The 16,933-nt window shown below is 27.9% G+C and overlaps 1 protein-coding gene across 9 annotated transcripts in view; it reads left to right on the top strand.

The window, feature by feature from the left end:
• Positions 1–8,993, top strand: part of LOC126903719 (ankyrin repeat and fibronectin type-III domain-containing protein 1) — a 100,493-nt gene extending 91,500 nt beyond the window's left edge. For 3 of the 9 annotated variants that reach the window (XM_050682131.1, XM_050682136.1, XM_050682135.1), the window contains 15 exons: positions 1,149–1,274; positions 1,992–2,070; positions 2,193–2,287; positions 2,359–2,535; positions 4,336–4,449; positions 4,533–4,712; positions 4,903–5,125; positions 5,200–5,443; positions 5,535–5,735; positions 5,824–5,990; positions 6,090–6,714; positions 7,601–7,793; positions 7,859–7,940; positions 8,004–8,109; positions 8,390–8,993. In XM_050682131.1, coding sequence (XP_050538088.1) covers positions 1,149–1,274; positions 1,992–2,070; positions 2,193–2,287; positions 2,359–2,535; positions 4,336–4,449; positions 4,533–4,712; positions 4,903–5,125; positions 5,200–5,443; positions 5,535–5,735; positions 5,824–5,990; positions 6,090–6,714; positions 7,601–7,793; positions 7,859–7,940; positions 8,004–8,109; positions 8,390–8,725 — 2,948 coding nt within the window. In that variant the 3' untranslated portion in view covers positions 8,726–8,993. Of the gene's footprint in view, positions 1–1,148; positions 1,275–1,991; positions 2,071–2,192; positions 2,288–2,358; positions 2,536–4,335; positions 4,450–4,532; positions 4,713–4,902; positions 5,126–5,199; positions 5,444–5,534; positions 5,736–5,823; positions 5,991–6,089; positions 6,715–6,781; positions 6,975–7,039; positions 7,122–7,184; positions 7,291–7,600; positions 7,794–7,858; positions 7,941–8,003; positions 8,110–8,389 lie in introns of all 9 variants that reach the window. The other 6 variants (XM_050682132.1, XM_050682137.1, XM_050682129.1 and 3 more) reach the window with 3 other exon arrangements.
• Positions 8,994–16,933: the final 7,940 nt, after the last annotated feature.

Here is a 16,933-nt window from a genome sequence, read left to right as displayed (position 1 = left end):
AAAAAAAAAAACACATCATAGTAAAATTAATACCTTCTCCGCTTCGCATCGAAGCTAAAATTAGTTAATTATTATAAGTTATTGCAAATCGATCAGAGGCTCTTAAACAATAATTTCGATGATTATTAACATTAAATAAATTAAAAGTAATGACATGAACATGAAATTTAGAACAGTCATATTATTAATTTAATTAAATACAAATCTCGTACAGTTTGTGTCTTAGGCTAAAGTTTCTAAATGTAATGATCTCGATAATTTATTATACTCGGCAATAAAAATATTTAACTTGTAACTAATTTTACGTAAAAAAAAATATTTTAAACGTGTTGTAAATCAAATGAAACTGAAAAACGTTCCATAAGAACTATAATCTATTTTCGTCTAATCAAAATTGAGGCATACACTGTCTTGGAGTTTTTAATTATTAGCAACAATTGAACATTTGTCCACTTGTTTACCGTTCTGAACCGTAAAAATGAATTCTGAAAAATAGAGTACCAAAGTTGTTAACGTTAATCAGCACTATTATTTTGCGAATCACAAAGTTTATGTATCGCTTGATTGGTAAAATCAGATTCGATTGTCTTTTCAAATAATTTAGCTGGATTGTTAAGTTATCAAATGTGCCTATAATTTTGAATATTTCGTTTTATACCAGATTGAAATATAGGAAAAATATTTTTTCGTTGTATCGTTGAAAGCCCAATTTTAAAATGCACAGAGATAGTTAGTACACAACGGTATTCGCACAATATTATTTCAGCTGATTTTCTATAGGGTCATACAGCTATTTGAATGGCAATGAATTGCACTATTATCTCGGGCGCTCCTACAAGTCATTTCTTAATAGTAGTAAATAGTAGATACTAGACATGTATTATCTGAGGAATAAAACCATTAGTGCTGATAATCGATCAAATTCAAGCGATACTATTTAGCGTAATTAATCAACGAGCACATATCATTTAACATGCACGTTTATTATGATGTTATAATTATTATTCTAATAGCCTACCGGGTCATTGCGCTTCTACACGAGTCGGTTCCAAAACAATACGGACGGATATAATTGACAATGTCACACCCATCAGTATATTTTGAAAAACAAAAATGCCTATACACGTATTATTTTTTTATGTGTGCAGGTACTTCAATATCGTCTCAAAGAAACAGTGGTGGTTCCGGTACGGAGTCTCAGTCAAAGCAACACCGACAACACAATCAACAAAAGAGAGATTCGCAAGTTCACAACATCAACATTCATTTGCACGGTAAGTTTGGGCAGTGTTTATGTGTAAATACTGTATAGAAATTATACTATCTACACATACATGAATGAGAAACGTTTAAGTTTGCATAAATTGTCTGAGGAAAACATCACGTCTCGCGTAAATTACGAATAAAGACCAAACTAATTATAGACAGACACGTCGTAGCTACGAAGGAAGATTTGTTAATACATAGTGCCGTCGAGTAATTTTGACAAAATCAAACCAGCCTTAAAATGCGCCAATCTCCGCTCTTTGTGAGCTCAATTCCCTTTAGTATAAACTATTGAAAGCTTCTATAATTATTCAACGTGTAAATATTTGTTATTCCGGTCACCGTCACCAGTTAATTAGACTGCAGTCTTCTTAGGATTGTCAATTCGTCCGAGAATTGAAGACTCCCCGCTGGAAAATTGTATTTTTTTACTGATTTTTGTTAGAGTTTTCCAACAAAATAAATTATAACACTTTTTGAGATACCAAAAAACCCATTAATCACCTAGCGAGTAATTTTCAAGCTCTCCTATTGTCACTAGAGTAAATGACGAAAAACAACTCGACAATACTCTACGTTTACAACAATAGCCACTTCATTTTTCTTTGCTTATCTCCCGAAACAGTATAAACTTCAAGATAGTTTATGTATTTATACTTTTAATTAATTATATCTTACAGTATTGTTTTTTTTGTTATTATTAAAATCACATGTATTAATTGCAGGCCTGTTTGCCGCGGTCGAACACGGTCAATTGGAAAAAGCTAAAAATATATTGACTACTTGCGAAGTTCAAGTTAATAGGTATAATATAAATATTAATTTTAAATAAACGTCCACGAGTGATACATTTTTATTATATAATATTACTTAAGATAGTATAGCGAGTCGTGTTAACTTGACGGTTGTGTTTTTCTTTTGTACAGTGTTAACAGTGACGGATTGACTCCCTTAGATGTTGCCTTCTTGGGCAACGATCATGAACTCGTTCGTCTTTTGTTGTCACACGGAGCCACAGAAGGTAAAATATTCGTTTTATTTTTATACGAAGTTCGTTATACCAACAAAATTGTATTACTAATTTTAATTCAGAAACAAGCATGAAAAACTTGGAGCCTCATTTGTTGAATCTGCTCAGTGAAGCGGAACGAAGGGTACTAGAACTCAGACTATGCGGTAACCAAGATAATTTGCAGACCAAAACCTTGGCATTATGGGAGAGGCGGAAACGAGGATTAAAAAAAATGCTTATTGGATTCGAACACGCCAGTAAGTTTATAAAAGTATTAATTTTAGTATGAAGTTTAATTTGCAGAGTATAGTTTAGTTTAAGAAATCTTAAAGTTATTCGACTAGTGATTTGATTTAACAAAGCATCGATAAAAAACCTAAAATGCCAATATTCTAAAGCAATTCCACAAAATTAATATTTAAATATATACCATAAGGTTATAATTATATAGCTTAATCTATGAACGATATTTCGATTAAGAATAAATAAGCTTATAACACGTTATTTGTAAATAGTGTGGTGTATAAAGTTAGTACGTTGAGCAGATTCGAGTCTAGGCCACTTTTTTTTTACGGGTGCAATTCTGATGTTTAATCACTGAATACATAATAGTGATTCGGTGGAGACGTAAATTAAACTATACATATGAGCATTAAAAATTAAATACGTCAGCGATACACAAGCTTTACTGTAGAGGATATTGATTATGTCCCTGGCAGGAGCTAATAGAATTATATAGTATACATGATACTTTTCAATACAAGTGGTAGGGAGACATTTTTTTAAGAATACTCCACCACTTCCAAGGCAAATCTTATTATTTCACTGCTTCTATATACTACTAAATACGATCGTCAAATTATTTTCTATAAAAGAGATAACGTTGCCAAATATAAGACGAATAAAAAATATCACCTGTTTTCTTAAGTTACATTATAATAAAAAAAAAATTGTGCAAATATTATGTAAAATTAATAAGATTATTTCAAGTGTAAAGTCATCCATCTATGTGTACAACCTCACGTTTTTTATACATCAATATGTTATTGTAAATATAATTGAATCATTACTTTTAATTGTCATTTCAAGATAATTTTAAGTATTTTTATCAGTAAAATGAGAAAACACTGATTTATCTTCATAAATATACAGAAAATTATGAAAAAAGTAATAAATTTGAGGATAATTATAAAGTATTTTTAGCATAAAAGTAAATACATTATCATAATACAAAAAAAAAAAAAATATTCCCTCAGAATTGAATTTCATAAAAATTATGTTGAATAATAAGTGTTTATGAAATTTAAATTTCAAACATTAGATGAATTAAAATATTTCTTTGTACTTTTAAATATTAACCTTAGAGTTTGTCTAATAAAGGTATTAAATATTTTTTATTTTATAAAATATTTATAATATTTTAATATATGTATATGTTTAAAAATCATGTTTTGTTGAAAAAAAAGAAATTTAATGAGGAGAAAATTATATTTAGCCGCATAAAAAATGTTACCACCTTTTGACATTACTCGTAAAGTTAACAAGTATCATCAATAATTAATACATATTCATGTGATCATTATTTAGAATCTACAATTCTATAAACATATTTCATTCAGTTTTTTCATTCGTAGATAAAAACAGTCAATTTGTTTAAACAATGAAAACTTCGTACTCCAAAGCTTTTATGCTGATCTCAGTTTAAAAATTAATTATATGTATTTTGATGATTCACATACTATCTCGTAACAAAGCCATAATAAAAAGTGCTTATGAGGAATTTTTTATGGTTTTTCTTTAGAAAAACCATTTAAATTAATTAAAAACATTTGGCCAAGGAATAAAAGTCATATAAATGTTAGAAATAACAGAATTTTAAAACTTGAACAATAAACCGGAAAATATTGTTTATTTTGTTAACGTCCATTTTAATATTTGTATAATTTGTAGTATATTCTTATTTAAGTCGTAACGAGGGAAATTATCCACCATCTATTCTATTACTATTTTAATAAAAAATTCCATTTGGAAATTAAATTTATTTCATTATTTTTCAGAACCTCCAGATAAACCTGAAAAAATTATTTTGCAAGTGACGGGAAACGACTCCGTCAGCGTATCTTGTATTGAAGCAGACAACCCTGACAGTGCCATTTGCACAAAATTTAATAGTAAGTAACAAGTATAAAAAACGGCGATAGAATTATACAAGCTTTATGTATAAAATGTTTCATTAATCAATAATTATTTTCAGTTGAATGGAGCACGTCTGAGTCATTTAAAAGTGTCGCAGGGACTATATGTATGCCTGCAACCGACGGTAAAGTTACTATTAGCAACTTGGAACATGGAAAAACTTACTATTTTAGGTGTAACGCTGGAAACCTGAAAGCATTTAGTGAATACCTAGATCCGGTTCCCATTACTGTTTCGAGTAAGTTTGAATTAATATAATCCGATTAATGTAATCATTACAATGATTAATTATTAACATACACGTGAATAACAAGTTTTCAACTGCGATACGTGACAAGCGTTTTTTGTCTTAATTGATTATTTCTACAAAATAAACAATTTTTTTTTTTTTTTTTTTTTTTTATTTAAGTAATATTATAATTTATTAGGTTGGTGGGACGTGTGCCAAGAATCCCGTCGTTGTACGTCAGTTATGAAAGTCAAGATGGATGATATACTTGACAAGATGATCTCCATCCGGCCTGACTTGCACAGGTCGTCGTTCGAAGTAGGTGGTGGTATCGATAACACTGCGAGTACAAAAAAGAGGAAGCCGCCTACATTTAAACATCTGTTTAGTGGTAATACTAAACTTCATAAGAATCTCCGGAGGTATGTTTAATTAATAGAAAAAAATATTACGTTTTTTCGGAAAACAGTTTTTAATATTATTTGACCTATTTTAGAGGTGTATACCTTTCCTGTCTCCTATACCACGAAGACAAAGTTTTAGTTTCTAACGAGGACTATTTGCCTGTAGTAGAGATTGATGACACTTACCCAAAAGAAATGCTCAATGATTTCCATTGGTTTTATAAAGTAGCTTTCGCATGGAAAGATCTCAAATGGCTTAAAGATGATTTGGAAAAGTCTACCAACAGTTCGTTCAGTTTTAGAACAAAAATTATTCAGGCCGTTATTCAAATGCAAGTAAGTACTTCAGACAATTTCTGAATTTAATTAATCAATGTACTAACATTGTGAATTTGTGGTGACAATATTTTTATTTTGTTGTTCATAGGATGTATTAAACTCACAAAACTTAGGTAAAGTTTACTATAAGCCGATTCGAGATTCGGACGGCACGACTGTGATATGTATGGTAAGCAACGTAAGTCAGCCGAAAAATATTGTTAATCTTAAATGGACACCTATGACAAAAATCTTAAAAAAATCTTCTCGCTCTGAGAACTTAACAGATTTATTGATTTCATCGATTCAAGTAAGACATTATAAATATAAAATGTTAAATACATAACAATAAAAAAAAAAAACCAAATTTAACTGAAAATAATTATTCATTACTTCAGGATCAAATCATGTTTCATCAGACCAGCTGTAACCGGTTACCAAAAGGTTTATATGTTGGTTATTTGCTAATGAGGAGCTCGGTAGACATGTTGCATGTTATGGTACCATCACAGAATCCTAATATGCCAGCTTGTTGCAAAGTCCGAGATAACCCACATGTCACTGCGTAAGTGTTAAAAAATAATTATATTGATGTATGTTTTTTTTTAGTATGATTCATTTTACTAGCGGTTTCCTTTACTAAAATTTCGCTGTTTATTTTCAGAGAAGAGTGGTTATGGTTAAGACAAGGTATCAGTAGCGGTTCTTGTGAAACGAAGTGTTTAGGGTTCATGTCTCAATTCAAAATGGCCACAAACCGTTTATATTCACTTGTGCAAATTCCGAAAGATAAACGTTCTGTGCAACGCATTTACACGAGTGAAGTAATTGAGGTTGACCGTGATGTGAGTTTGATTATGATCGTGCCACCTGCAGAAGTAGCTTGCGCTGTGGGTGAGAGTAGTCATTCGGCTCTTCACTTACAACGTACCGAATTAGTTCCACTCACCGTTCAAGTATTTGAGATGATACACTTTGGAACTTACCGTGCCAATACACTATTGCTTTACGCTCGACTATCTAGTGTCGTACAAATGGATACCGACGACGCACGGTATTCTATACGACAAGCATGGAGTTCTTCGGATTTAGAAGCGGCCAAACTGCGCTTAGATACCGTGGAAACATTAGAAACACGTTTGAACGCTGCTTGGAAACATCTGCGTTGGCTGTTAGATGTAATGAACTTTGCACGAGAACGGCTATTCACCTCTCAAATGTCTAATACTAACTATTCCAAGAGTGCTAGCAATAGTCAGTTAGAAATGAAATCAGTCAAGAGCAATTCCGTTAGTAACATTAGAATAAATTTCGCATCACTGTTATAAAATTAACATATATTTTTTTTTTTTGCAGCTATTACAGTTACCAGACACAAAATTAGTCAAATCTCGAGGTAGTTGGCCGGGACCAGGATTGAATTCCATGCGTACATTGGAATCGGTGTGTCCAGAAATAAGTCGTAGTGATCAATATTTATCACCATCTCCACATGACAGGGGATTCATATTAACTAGTAAACAAAGTTGTTCCTCGGAAACCAGTGGAGGTAAACACCAAAACACTCTTAAAACACAAGTAATGTACTAAATAAAAATATTTATTTGATTACAGATAGTAAAGACGATCCAGATTACATCGAGGAACAAGTGTCAGATAAATCGGACCATTCGTTTAAGACTCCGCTAGATTCATCGTGAGTATTGTTAATCGTTTGATAATAATAAGCAAATTAAAATATACGTGTATATATGTTTAGTATAAAAGAACTGCCGACTGTAGTAAAAGTAGATAGTGAAGAGTATGTAACTCCGACTCTCAAAAGTGAAGGATTAGTCCCTGTACCAGCCCCTGGTATCATAGAGGTAAATAAGTTGTTAAATTTATAATTTAAAATATACTTTTGATGTGTAACACCCATTTTATAAGGGAATATAAATTTATTATATTATAGTAAAAAACAAATGCATCCTTAAATTTTCAAATTTAAGGTAGGGTTCATCTAATACTTTTTTACAGAAAATTTGTAATTTTCAAGTTTAAAAAATAACAATTCGGTTTCTCATAAAATTGAAATCATTATCATAAAAATAGTACTCCTATTTTTGNCGTTAGTAACATTAGAATAAATTTCGCATCACTGTTATAAAATTAACATATTTTTTTTTTTTGCAGCTATTACAGTTACCAGACACAAAATTAGTCAAATCTCGAGGTAGTTGGCCGGGACCAGGATTGAATTCCATGCGTACATTGGAATCGGTGTGTCCAGAAATAAGTCGTAGTGATCAATATTTATCACCATCTCCACATGACAGGGGATTCATATTAACTAGTAAACAAAGTTGTTCCTCGGAAACCAGTGGAGGTAAACACCAAAACACTCTTAAAACACAAGTAATGTACTAAATAAAAATATTTATTTGATTACAGATAGTAAAGACGATCCAGATTACATCGAGGAACAGGTGTCAGATAAATCGGACCATTCGTTTAAGACTCCGCTAGATTCATCGTGAGTATTGTTAATCGTTTGATAATAATAAGCAAATTAAAATATACGTGTATATATGTTTAGTATAAAAGAACTGCCGACTGTAGTAAAAGTAGATAGTGAAGAGTATGTAACTCCGACTCTCAAAAGTGAAGGATTAGTCCCTGTACCAGCCCCTGGTATCATAGAGGTAAATAAGTTGTTAAATTTATAATTTAAAATATACTTTTGATGTGTAACACCCATTTTATAAGGGAATATAAATTTATTATATTATAGTAAAAAACAAATGCATCCTTAAATTTTCAAATTTAAGGTAGGGTTCATCTAATACTTTTTTACAGAAAATTTGTAATTTTCAAGTTTAAAAAATAACAATTCGGTTTCTCATAAAATTGAAATCATTATCATAAAAATAGTACTCCTATTTTTGATAAACAAATAAAAAAATAAATAAATTTCATCAACAGGTGCATGCAGCGTATGATACTGGTCTCTCTCACCCAGCCAGTCTTACATTGCATATAAGTCCAACCACATCTGCTCGTGAAGTGGTTCAATTGTTCCTGCAACAGCTTAACATGTCAGTTTTAGTTAAAGGAAAGACTGGTCCTATTTATCCAAGTACGGAGTTTGCCAACTTTTGCTTAGTATCAGTGACCGGCGCCCGGGAACGCTGTCTTCGCGATGATTTCAAACCGTTACAACTGACTGAACCCTGGCGCAATGGTCGCATGTATATTCGCCACAAACAAGATGTATTAGCCGCCTTGGAACTACATTCGTCCATACCGACCAAACACTGAATCAACAGTTTTTGTACCTTAATATTAATAATAATACATTAACAAACATACCTGTAACTCATAGTATTATTATGAAAAAAGCGTGTAAACTTTTAGTGATGTGCTAATTCATCATCTAACCTAATAGCATTAATGAACTATATGTATTAATTAGTTGTATAAAATTAATGTGTTTTAATAATTTATTACTAAATTGATCGATATCAAAAATATAATTTGTTTTTATTGGATTCATAGTATATTTGTCAATAAATGTATCAATGTTGTATTTAAAGTGTATCGTTTTATTATTAACGGTAACAACGAATAATTGGCTTCAAAATTAATCTTCTTTGAATGTTTGGCTGATGCGCAAANAATAATTGGCTCCGAAATTAATCTTCTTTGAATGTTTGGCTGATGCGCAAAAACAAGACGTTAAGTCATGCATACATAATCGGACAAATATTGTAACNGTAACAACGAATAATTGGCTTCAAAATTAATCTTCTTTGAATGTTTGGCTGATGCGCAAAAACAAGACGTTAAGTCATGCATACATAATCGGACAAATATTGTAACTTTCGAAAAAAGCAATTTATAGTTTGATCACAACACAGTGACTCATGGTATAAATAAAATTCACTATCGATGTATACATTCAATATTGAATTTGGATTTATCTCACCTAGCTTATGTTATAGAGATTCTTTTTTCTTTTATGTACATAATTCAATTCCATAGTTATATAACTTGACGTATTTTTCTCAACATCCATCATTTTATATTTAAGTTATTATAAAAGATCATTGGAGTAATTACTTATTCGATACAATAAAAGCAAGCCCATTTTTTTCAACATCGGGTTATAAATTAGATAAAAAAACAATATGTCTCACTTTTAATAAGTATAAACAATATATAAAATAAGTCAAGATATTAGAAAAAGATAGAGTTGATATTAAGTTTGATTATAAATATTTATTATTTACCGAAACCAAAAAAGAAACACATAAAAAAATTTAACTGAGAAGAATTTCTTAAAAAATTGATAAATATGTAAATCATATAAATAGTTATATTTAAAAATAGAAAAAGTGTATTAGTATATGGCAATTACAATTAAATAAATAAACAAAAAAATGTACATACGTGATTGTATGTATGATATGTGTATATATGATTGTAATCATTGTAACATTGAAGTTTATCTTTATTTTTTTTTCAAGAATCAAAAACTTGCACTGATATGATAGAAAACAAATAAATCGTAAGAACATTATAAATTGAATAGGTTATATTTATAATTTTAGTATCAGAATCTCATGTGATTGTAATATCTTTATTTGTATCACAAGCGAATAATGTCAGTAATACACGATACTTTTGTACAGTAAGTGGTCGTTGGCCACTTAATAATCGACAACGAGACGCTGGACATCATTGCAAGACATCTGAACATATGACCACATACAATAATCCTTATGAGTTCCTGGTACCTAATTTTGATATTTGTAACGAAATACCGATACTAGTCTGTAATATGAATTATGTTAACGCAATGAGTGATTACTCATGAATTCCTGGTACAAAGTTTTACATTTTCGAATTTTTAGATAAATGGTGAGGTGCGGTGGCAAGCTCGTCTCGGTGATCATCCATCATAACGTTACTGTTATCCTACAAACGATCAATCGTTGCACATGCATAGAAAATGTATGATATGAGGCTTAATAAGGAAACAAAAGCCCACTTTTAAGAGTTTTAAATAGACTACAACACAACAAATATAAAATTTGCTCATTACTTATACAATTTTATAAGTTATATTATATAAATCCATAATATTGAGCTGGACAAAAAAAAAACAGCACAGTGGGGACGTGCCATACTTAGGTCAAGTATAATGATATCAAAGAGTGATTAAAATCACAATCATAAAAAACGCTTCGATGCAAATCTGTAAATAGTGTTTAATTTTAAGAAATTTATCATTATTATAATGATAAATTTCTTTATCAAGTTTACAAAATAAAAAATTATTGTGTAATAAATAATTATTATATCCATTGAAACAGTGAAAACTTTTACAATTTGTGTTAGATACCAGTTTGTTTATAATAATAAAATGTTGTCAATACTTTCAATTAACGTGTTTCATTCAATGGTTCTTATATTTTCTCCACAATTTCAAATTTTTTGAATATATACTTACACAGTTAACTTCTTTTTTTTTGTTTAGAAATTAGTCATATTTCTTAATTAATCTAAACAGTAGGCTACTATTACGAAGTGATTCAAAGTATTCCATTTGTCTCACATAAAATAAAGAAGATATTTTATTTTTGGTCATTTAATGCTTTAAGTCGAAAAACCTTTCTTAAGACTAAAACGAAAAGAAATGGCCGAAAAATCAAGATTTCAAAAGTAACTTTATTAATATTTTTCTTAAAATAAGTAAAAAATAATACAAAGAAAACCAAAAATTACTTCACAAGTAACAAAACTTTAGCTTGCCAATAAATTTTTTTTTATAGTTTTCGAATACTATAATTTATTATACATATATACATAAATTATTATGAAATTGTAATCCGACCTATTAAATTTATAGTAATCTTTAAACTGACTATGATTGTTTTAAAGACATTTTCGAATATCAATATTTTTGGGTCGGGACCAGAAAAAGAAATTGAGCGATATGACCAAAGAAAGGGAAAATTATTTCAATATATAAAAATTATTTCTTCAACATTTTTGTGTAGATAAATAGTTATAGTTAAAATATAGTTTTTAGAAATAATGTTTAGTAGCAATATTTAACGACAATATATAATTGTAACAATGAGTGCATGTAAAACTATCAATCTTAAAATAATTTAATGATTATTATTTCTATTGATACGATTACGATATAAATACAAATAATAATATAAGTGATTAAAAACGAAATTTTGAACGAAATCATAACTGAAACTAGGCACGGAATATTTCTGAATATCTGTATGTTATGGAATACTAAAAGACATAATTATACGGAAAATAGTTCTGAATATTTCAATGGTATTGTCTATTTAAATACCAAGAGTTACATAGAAATTATTAATACTTCTTTTAAAATGATATATTTCAATAAAAAAATAATTAAAAACACAAAGATATTGTTTTTATATTACTAGAGATTTCATTTTTAATATGTTACAAATAATTAGTGCAAAATATCATTTTTAACCTATTTTTTTGGTTTATTAAAGTTGATTTTTTGAATGTTTATAATAAAAAAACGGTAACACAGTGGGATTGCGACACAAGTATATATATATATTTAATTTAGAAATAAAAAATTTGTGTTGATCCATACATTTTACAATTAATTTAAAGTTGAAAAAATAAAATATGAAATTTTACACCAAATTTGCATGTTTTTTAACTATGGTAACCATTTTCACAAAAAAAAAGTCGGCACAATTTTTTTTTTTTTAACTTATAGTACATTACATTAGTTTTATTTTAATATATGTTTTAAGCTTGGAGTATTTCCGGAACATTTTCAAAACTTAAGTTGAAAAATTTTAATTTTTGTGTAGAAGTTGCTATTTTGAATCCGTCTTTAAGAAGGTAAAGGGTCAGATTTTCAAAAAAGTTATATTAAATGAATGAAAAATATCTATGATTTTAATATAAAAAAGAACTATTTTGATTTGTTCATTTTTCAATAAGTTATGGCAATTTTTATAAAAAAAAATGTTGAAATTTACCGAATTTTTTTAATTTTTGGAGGATTTTCGCTATTTACAGGAAACGAGGGCCAAATTTTCAATTTTTCAGGCTATTATCTTGAACTAGGTTTGTGATCTTTTGACGTATCATTGAAAGAAATCGATCCAGCGAGAGCTGAAAAAAAATGGCAACATACACAAAAAAAAAAAATACATCATAGTAAAATTAATACCTTCTTAGCCTCACATCGAAGCTAAATAATTAATTTAAATGAAAAAGTTAATTTGCACCAGAATAAATATATGTAGTTTGAATAATTTCAGGTATTTTAAAACATATAATTGTAAATATTAATATTATTTAAATATAATTCAAATTTTTAGAAACCAAATCTAATGAATAATATTTTTTGCACTATATAATTTCTATAATAATATTTAATACAAAATTCACTTTTCTAGTTAAGATTTCTATAAAATTATATTTATTTTTTTTAAAAAAAATTTTTATTTTTAATTTTGCAATTATTTGTTAAACAAGTGTCCAATAATAATTTGAATATCAATAAATACGTGTTTATTTTACATTTTCAATCTAATATATTCAGTTTTAGCTGACCTCCTCAAGTTCATCTATCATTTTAAAAACTAAATAACTTACAGTTTAAAATATATTTTGAGTTCAGTCTAAGTTAATTGGTTTTTAGAAATTTAAACAATTCTTCAATTATTAATGAAAGTTATATCTGATTATAGTGGCAAACAATTATAAGAAATATATCGTTAAACGTTTGAATATTCTGAAAGTAAAAAGTACACATGCGTCTCTACTCAGATCAGGAAGAAAAATCGCCTGAAAAGTAATCAAAAGAAATTTATCCGCGAAAGTCATTTGGAAAATGTAAATAACTGGTAAATAGCAACAAACCCAGGTGAAAATCCTGCACCAAATGAACTTCATCAAATTGATACTTTATACGTGACACATACAAAAGATCCAGTTTTTGAAAGTCTTCTTAATACATTATACGAAATCGTTAAAGATGTACTCGATAAGATTAAGTCACTGAAAATTACTTTGGAGATACTGATAGAACTTACCCCGTTGGTGGCCAATGTCAACTATTAGAGAACTTCTTTCTTATCTATGGAAATTTACCAAATGAATTATCTTAATCGGATACAGACGTCAAATTAATTTCGCAGTGTTAGAAATTTTACGACAGGTGTGAAAATATCGATGGTATCATTTTTACTAAATATTGTGATGCTCTTAGGTACCATAAAATCTTTTTGAACAATATTGGCTTACCAAGTTTTTAGAATGAATCATATCAAGATTACACGTCTATTATTTTATTTAATATTGTACTTCATTTTTAGTTTTATACATTGTTTCTATTTATCCACAAGTTGAAACGTCATCAATTTTTTTGTATTTATGTAAAATGTTCATTATAATTGTATCAAAATTTATTTACTAATTAAAAGACTCCTTTAGAATATTGTTCACATCATTAGTTCGTAAAAAAACTCAGCGTATAGAACTATAACATTAACTAAGATAAATATTTAATATAATTATTTTAAGTAATCGTTTGGTCAATTTTAAAGTCTTATTCACGAAATATTTTTGTTTCGATGTCAAGGGCGTATTATATTAAATAAAAATATAATGAATAAATATTTTACATCGATATTTACGACATAATATTAAGTATAAACGTATAGTATAATTAACTTCCAAAAAATCACTGTTTATTTATCTGTATATACATATTTTCATTTGTATATTGTGAAGTTCACATGTTGTTAGTAATTGTCCTAAACCTCATTTTTAAAATGATTATTTTTTATTTCAATCTTCTAATAATAAATCTTCTTTATTTTTCAAATTGAATCATATAAAATATTTGAATGTGCAAATTTTCAGAGAGTTTGTAGAGACATAAACTTTCTAAAAATATTTGTTAGACTAATATTTATAATGCCTTTTTAACGATTATTGTAATTATAATTTTAGACATTATAAAATAATAATAATAATAATAATAAGTATATTTTATAATAGTAACTAAGGTTAAATATTTATTGCACTGATAAAGAAATAGAATTTTATTAGAAGAGTTGGAAATAATAAAATGTATTATTAATTATTACATGTTCTTAATTAATGTATTTTAATTAAATAATAGTACTTTAGTTGGATTTTTCATGGTTTATTGATCAAATTGATTTAAATCGCAAATAAATACTTAAAGCTTATAACAAAATCAAATCAATATGATAGCTCTTACACTCGAAAATAAAATTTTTTAATTGTAATAGGATGTGAATAAATTTTACTTAAACGTAATCTGAAACATAAAAAGGTTTAATTTAAATATAAATTAACGCTGATATCATTACAGTCATATATTGAAATGATCTTTTTGATAATTTTTGAAGTATTTGTAGTTAGATCCTTTGAGACTTTATCAAACCATCAATTTTAAGAATTTGTTTTAGAAGGCGGCATAAATCTCAAAACTGTTTTTTCAAAATTATATCTCGCATATACTAGGGCATTAAATATCTTCTTATAAGATATTTTAAAGTTTGCTGAAGCTTATAGCTGTTCTTTAAAAACAATAATTAGACAGCTTTCTACAAGTCACTTAGAAGCTCTTTTACGTTAATTAATAATTAATTTACAGGAATGAGGTTAGGATCATTAGTAAATATTGATTTATTATATGTCGCCATAGATTTTAACTATGCAATTTCTATTTCCAGCAGAATTTTCAATAATTGCTTGTAAATAACTTTTTGCTGTACAAACAGTTTTTGACTAAAGCATTAAATAATTTGGTGTGCCCAATGTATTTATCAAAACGTTTGTCAAAACCATTTGATACAATTTTTTTGGCACTCTGTAAGCAAAAGTAACCAATACATCTTCTCCAAATGTACTTAATTGCCAACACTTAAATGATACAGTGCTGCTCGATGCCTTTTGCATGCTTGATAGTACTTTGATTATAGGCTCAAGTATCAAAATATCAACGCTTATTTCGTACTTGTGGCATCAAACAAAAACATATTATATACTACTTTGAATGTCATCTCTGATATCAACTTGAATGCCAATGTTAAACATAAAACAGTCTAATACTTTAAATTCATTTCAAAGTTAAAAATGTATTAAAAGCATTTGCTTAAATTAAATAAATTTTAAACTTAAAAAGCCACAAAAATATACTTTTAAAATCAGTTTATACATATTTTAAAATATAATAATATAACTAATGTAAAACGCGAATATCTATAGCTGCGAAAATAATATTGTTATTTAAACACAAAATTGATTTATACGACACACTCTACTAGCCCTATTAATTCTGGAATTTTAGGTATTTTGCTTTTCCTTTGAAAAGGTCAAACGTTAAAATAAAAATATGCCAAGAAAACGTCAGTACATCCAACGTTATTATGTATGAATTTGAAAATATTCAAGATGATTTTAAGCAGAAAGAGCATTACTTATCGTCATCTTAGAATGATCTGATAAATGTTATAATGAATGATTCGACTTCGAGTACAACAGAATAAGTTATTTGTCCAGTTACAACGAGTAATTTAACCTTAAGCTAATGTTGAGTCGAATCAAAAGATACGTCATTTTAATATGATGATCAAAAAATTCATCACATTAAAATATTAAAAATGTTTAAAGTATACCAAAATTTTTTAATTTAAAAATTAAAAGATTTAAAAAACAAAATTTATTTTTTCTGCGTAAGGAACATTCAGAATATTTCGTAAGTTTTAATTTTTGTAGTTTCAAATGTACGACATTAAAAAAATGAAACTATTTATGTTATAACTTTGTTTTAGATCTAATTTTTATTTTATATTTTAGCTGTAATTTGAGTTTAACTAAACAAGTAAAAATATCAATAGCGTCGCCAAAGTAATAATTGAACGAAATATTAAATAAACTTGTGGACAGAATGAAGTATTTAACCAGTTTCAATAGAAGTCAATAAAAAGTTTTTGTACTTTTCGATAGCTTAAATAATTAATATTTTTGATATTAATTTTTTATTATCTTGAAATGTTCATAATTTGAAAAGGCCATATAAGTGCTCAAATTTTAAAGAAGCCATAGAAATGCTTAACATTAGAAGAAGTCATATAAGTACTCAAATTTTAAAGAAACCATAGAAATGTTTAATATTAGAAGAAGCCATATAAGTACTCAAAATTTAAAGAAGCCATAGAAATGCTCAACAATAGAAGAAGCCATATAAGTGTTCAAATTTTAAAGAAGCCATAGAAATGCTCAACAATAGAAGAAGCCATAGATATGCTCAACAATAGAAGAAGCCATAGAAATGTTTAATATTAGANTAAGTGTTCAAATTTTAAAGAAGCCATAGAAATGCTCAACAATAGAAGAAGCCATAGATATGCTCAACAATAGAAGAAGCCATAGAAATGTTTAATATTAGAAGAAGCCATAGAAATG

This window comes from Daktulosphaira vitifoliae, unplaced genomic scaffold (assembly GCF_025091365.1).
Source record: "Daktulosphaira vitifoliae isolate Bord-2020 unplaced genomic scaffold, ASM2509136v1 Scaffold_4, whole genome shotgun sequence".
Taxonomy (NCBI): Eukaryota; Metazoa; Arthropoda; class Insecta; order Hemiptera; family Phylloxeridae; genus Daktulosphaira; species Daktulosphaira vitifoliae.
The sequence above is the reverse complement of the archived record's forward strand: the minus strand, read 5'-3'. Positions and strand labels throughout refer to the sequence as shown.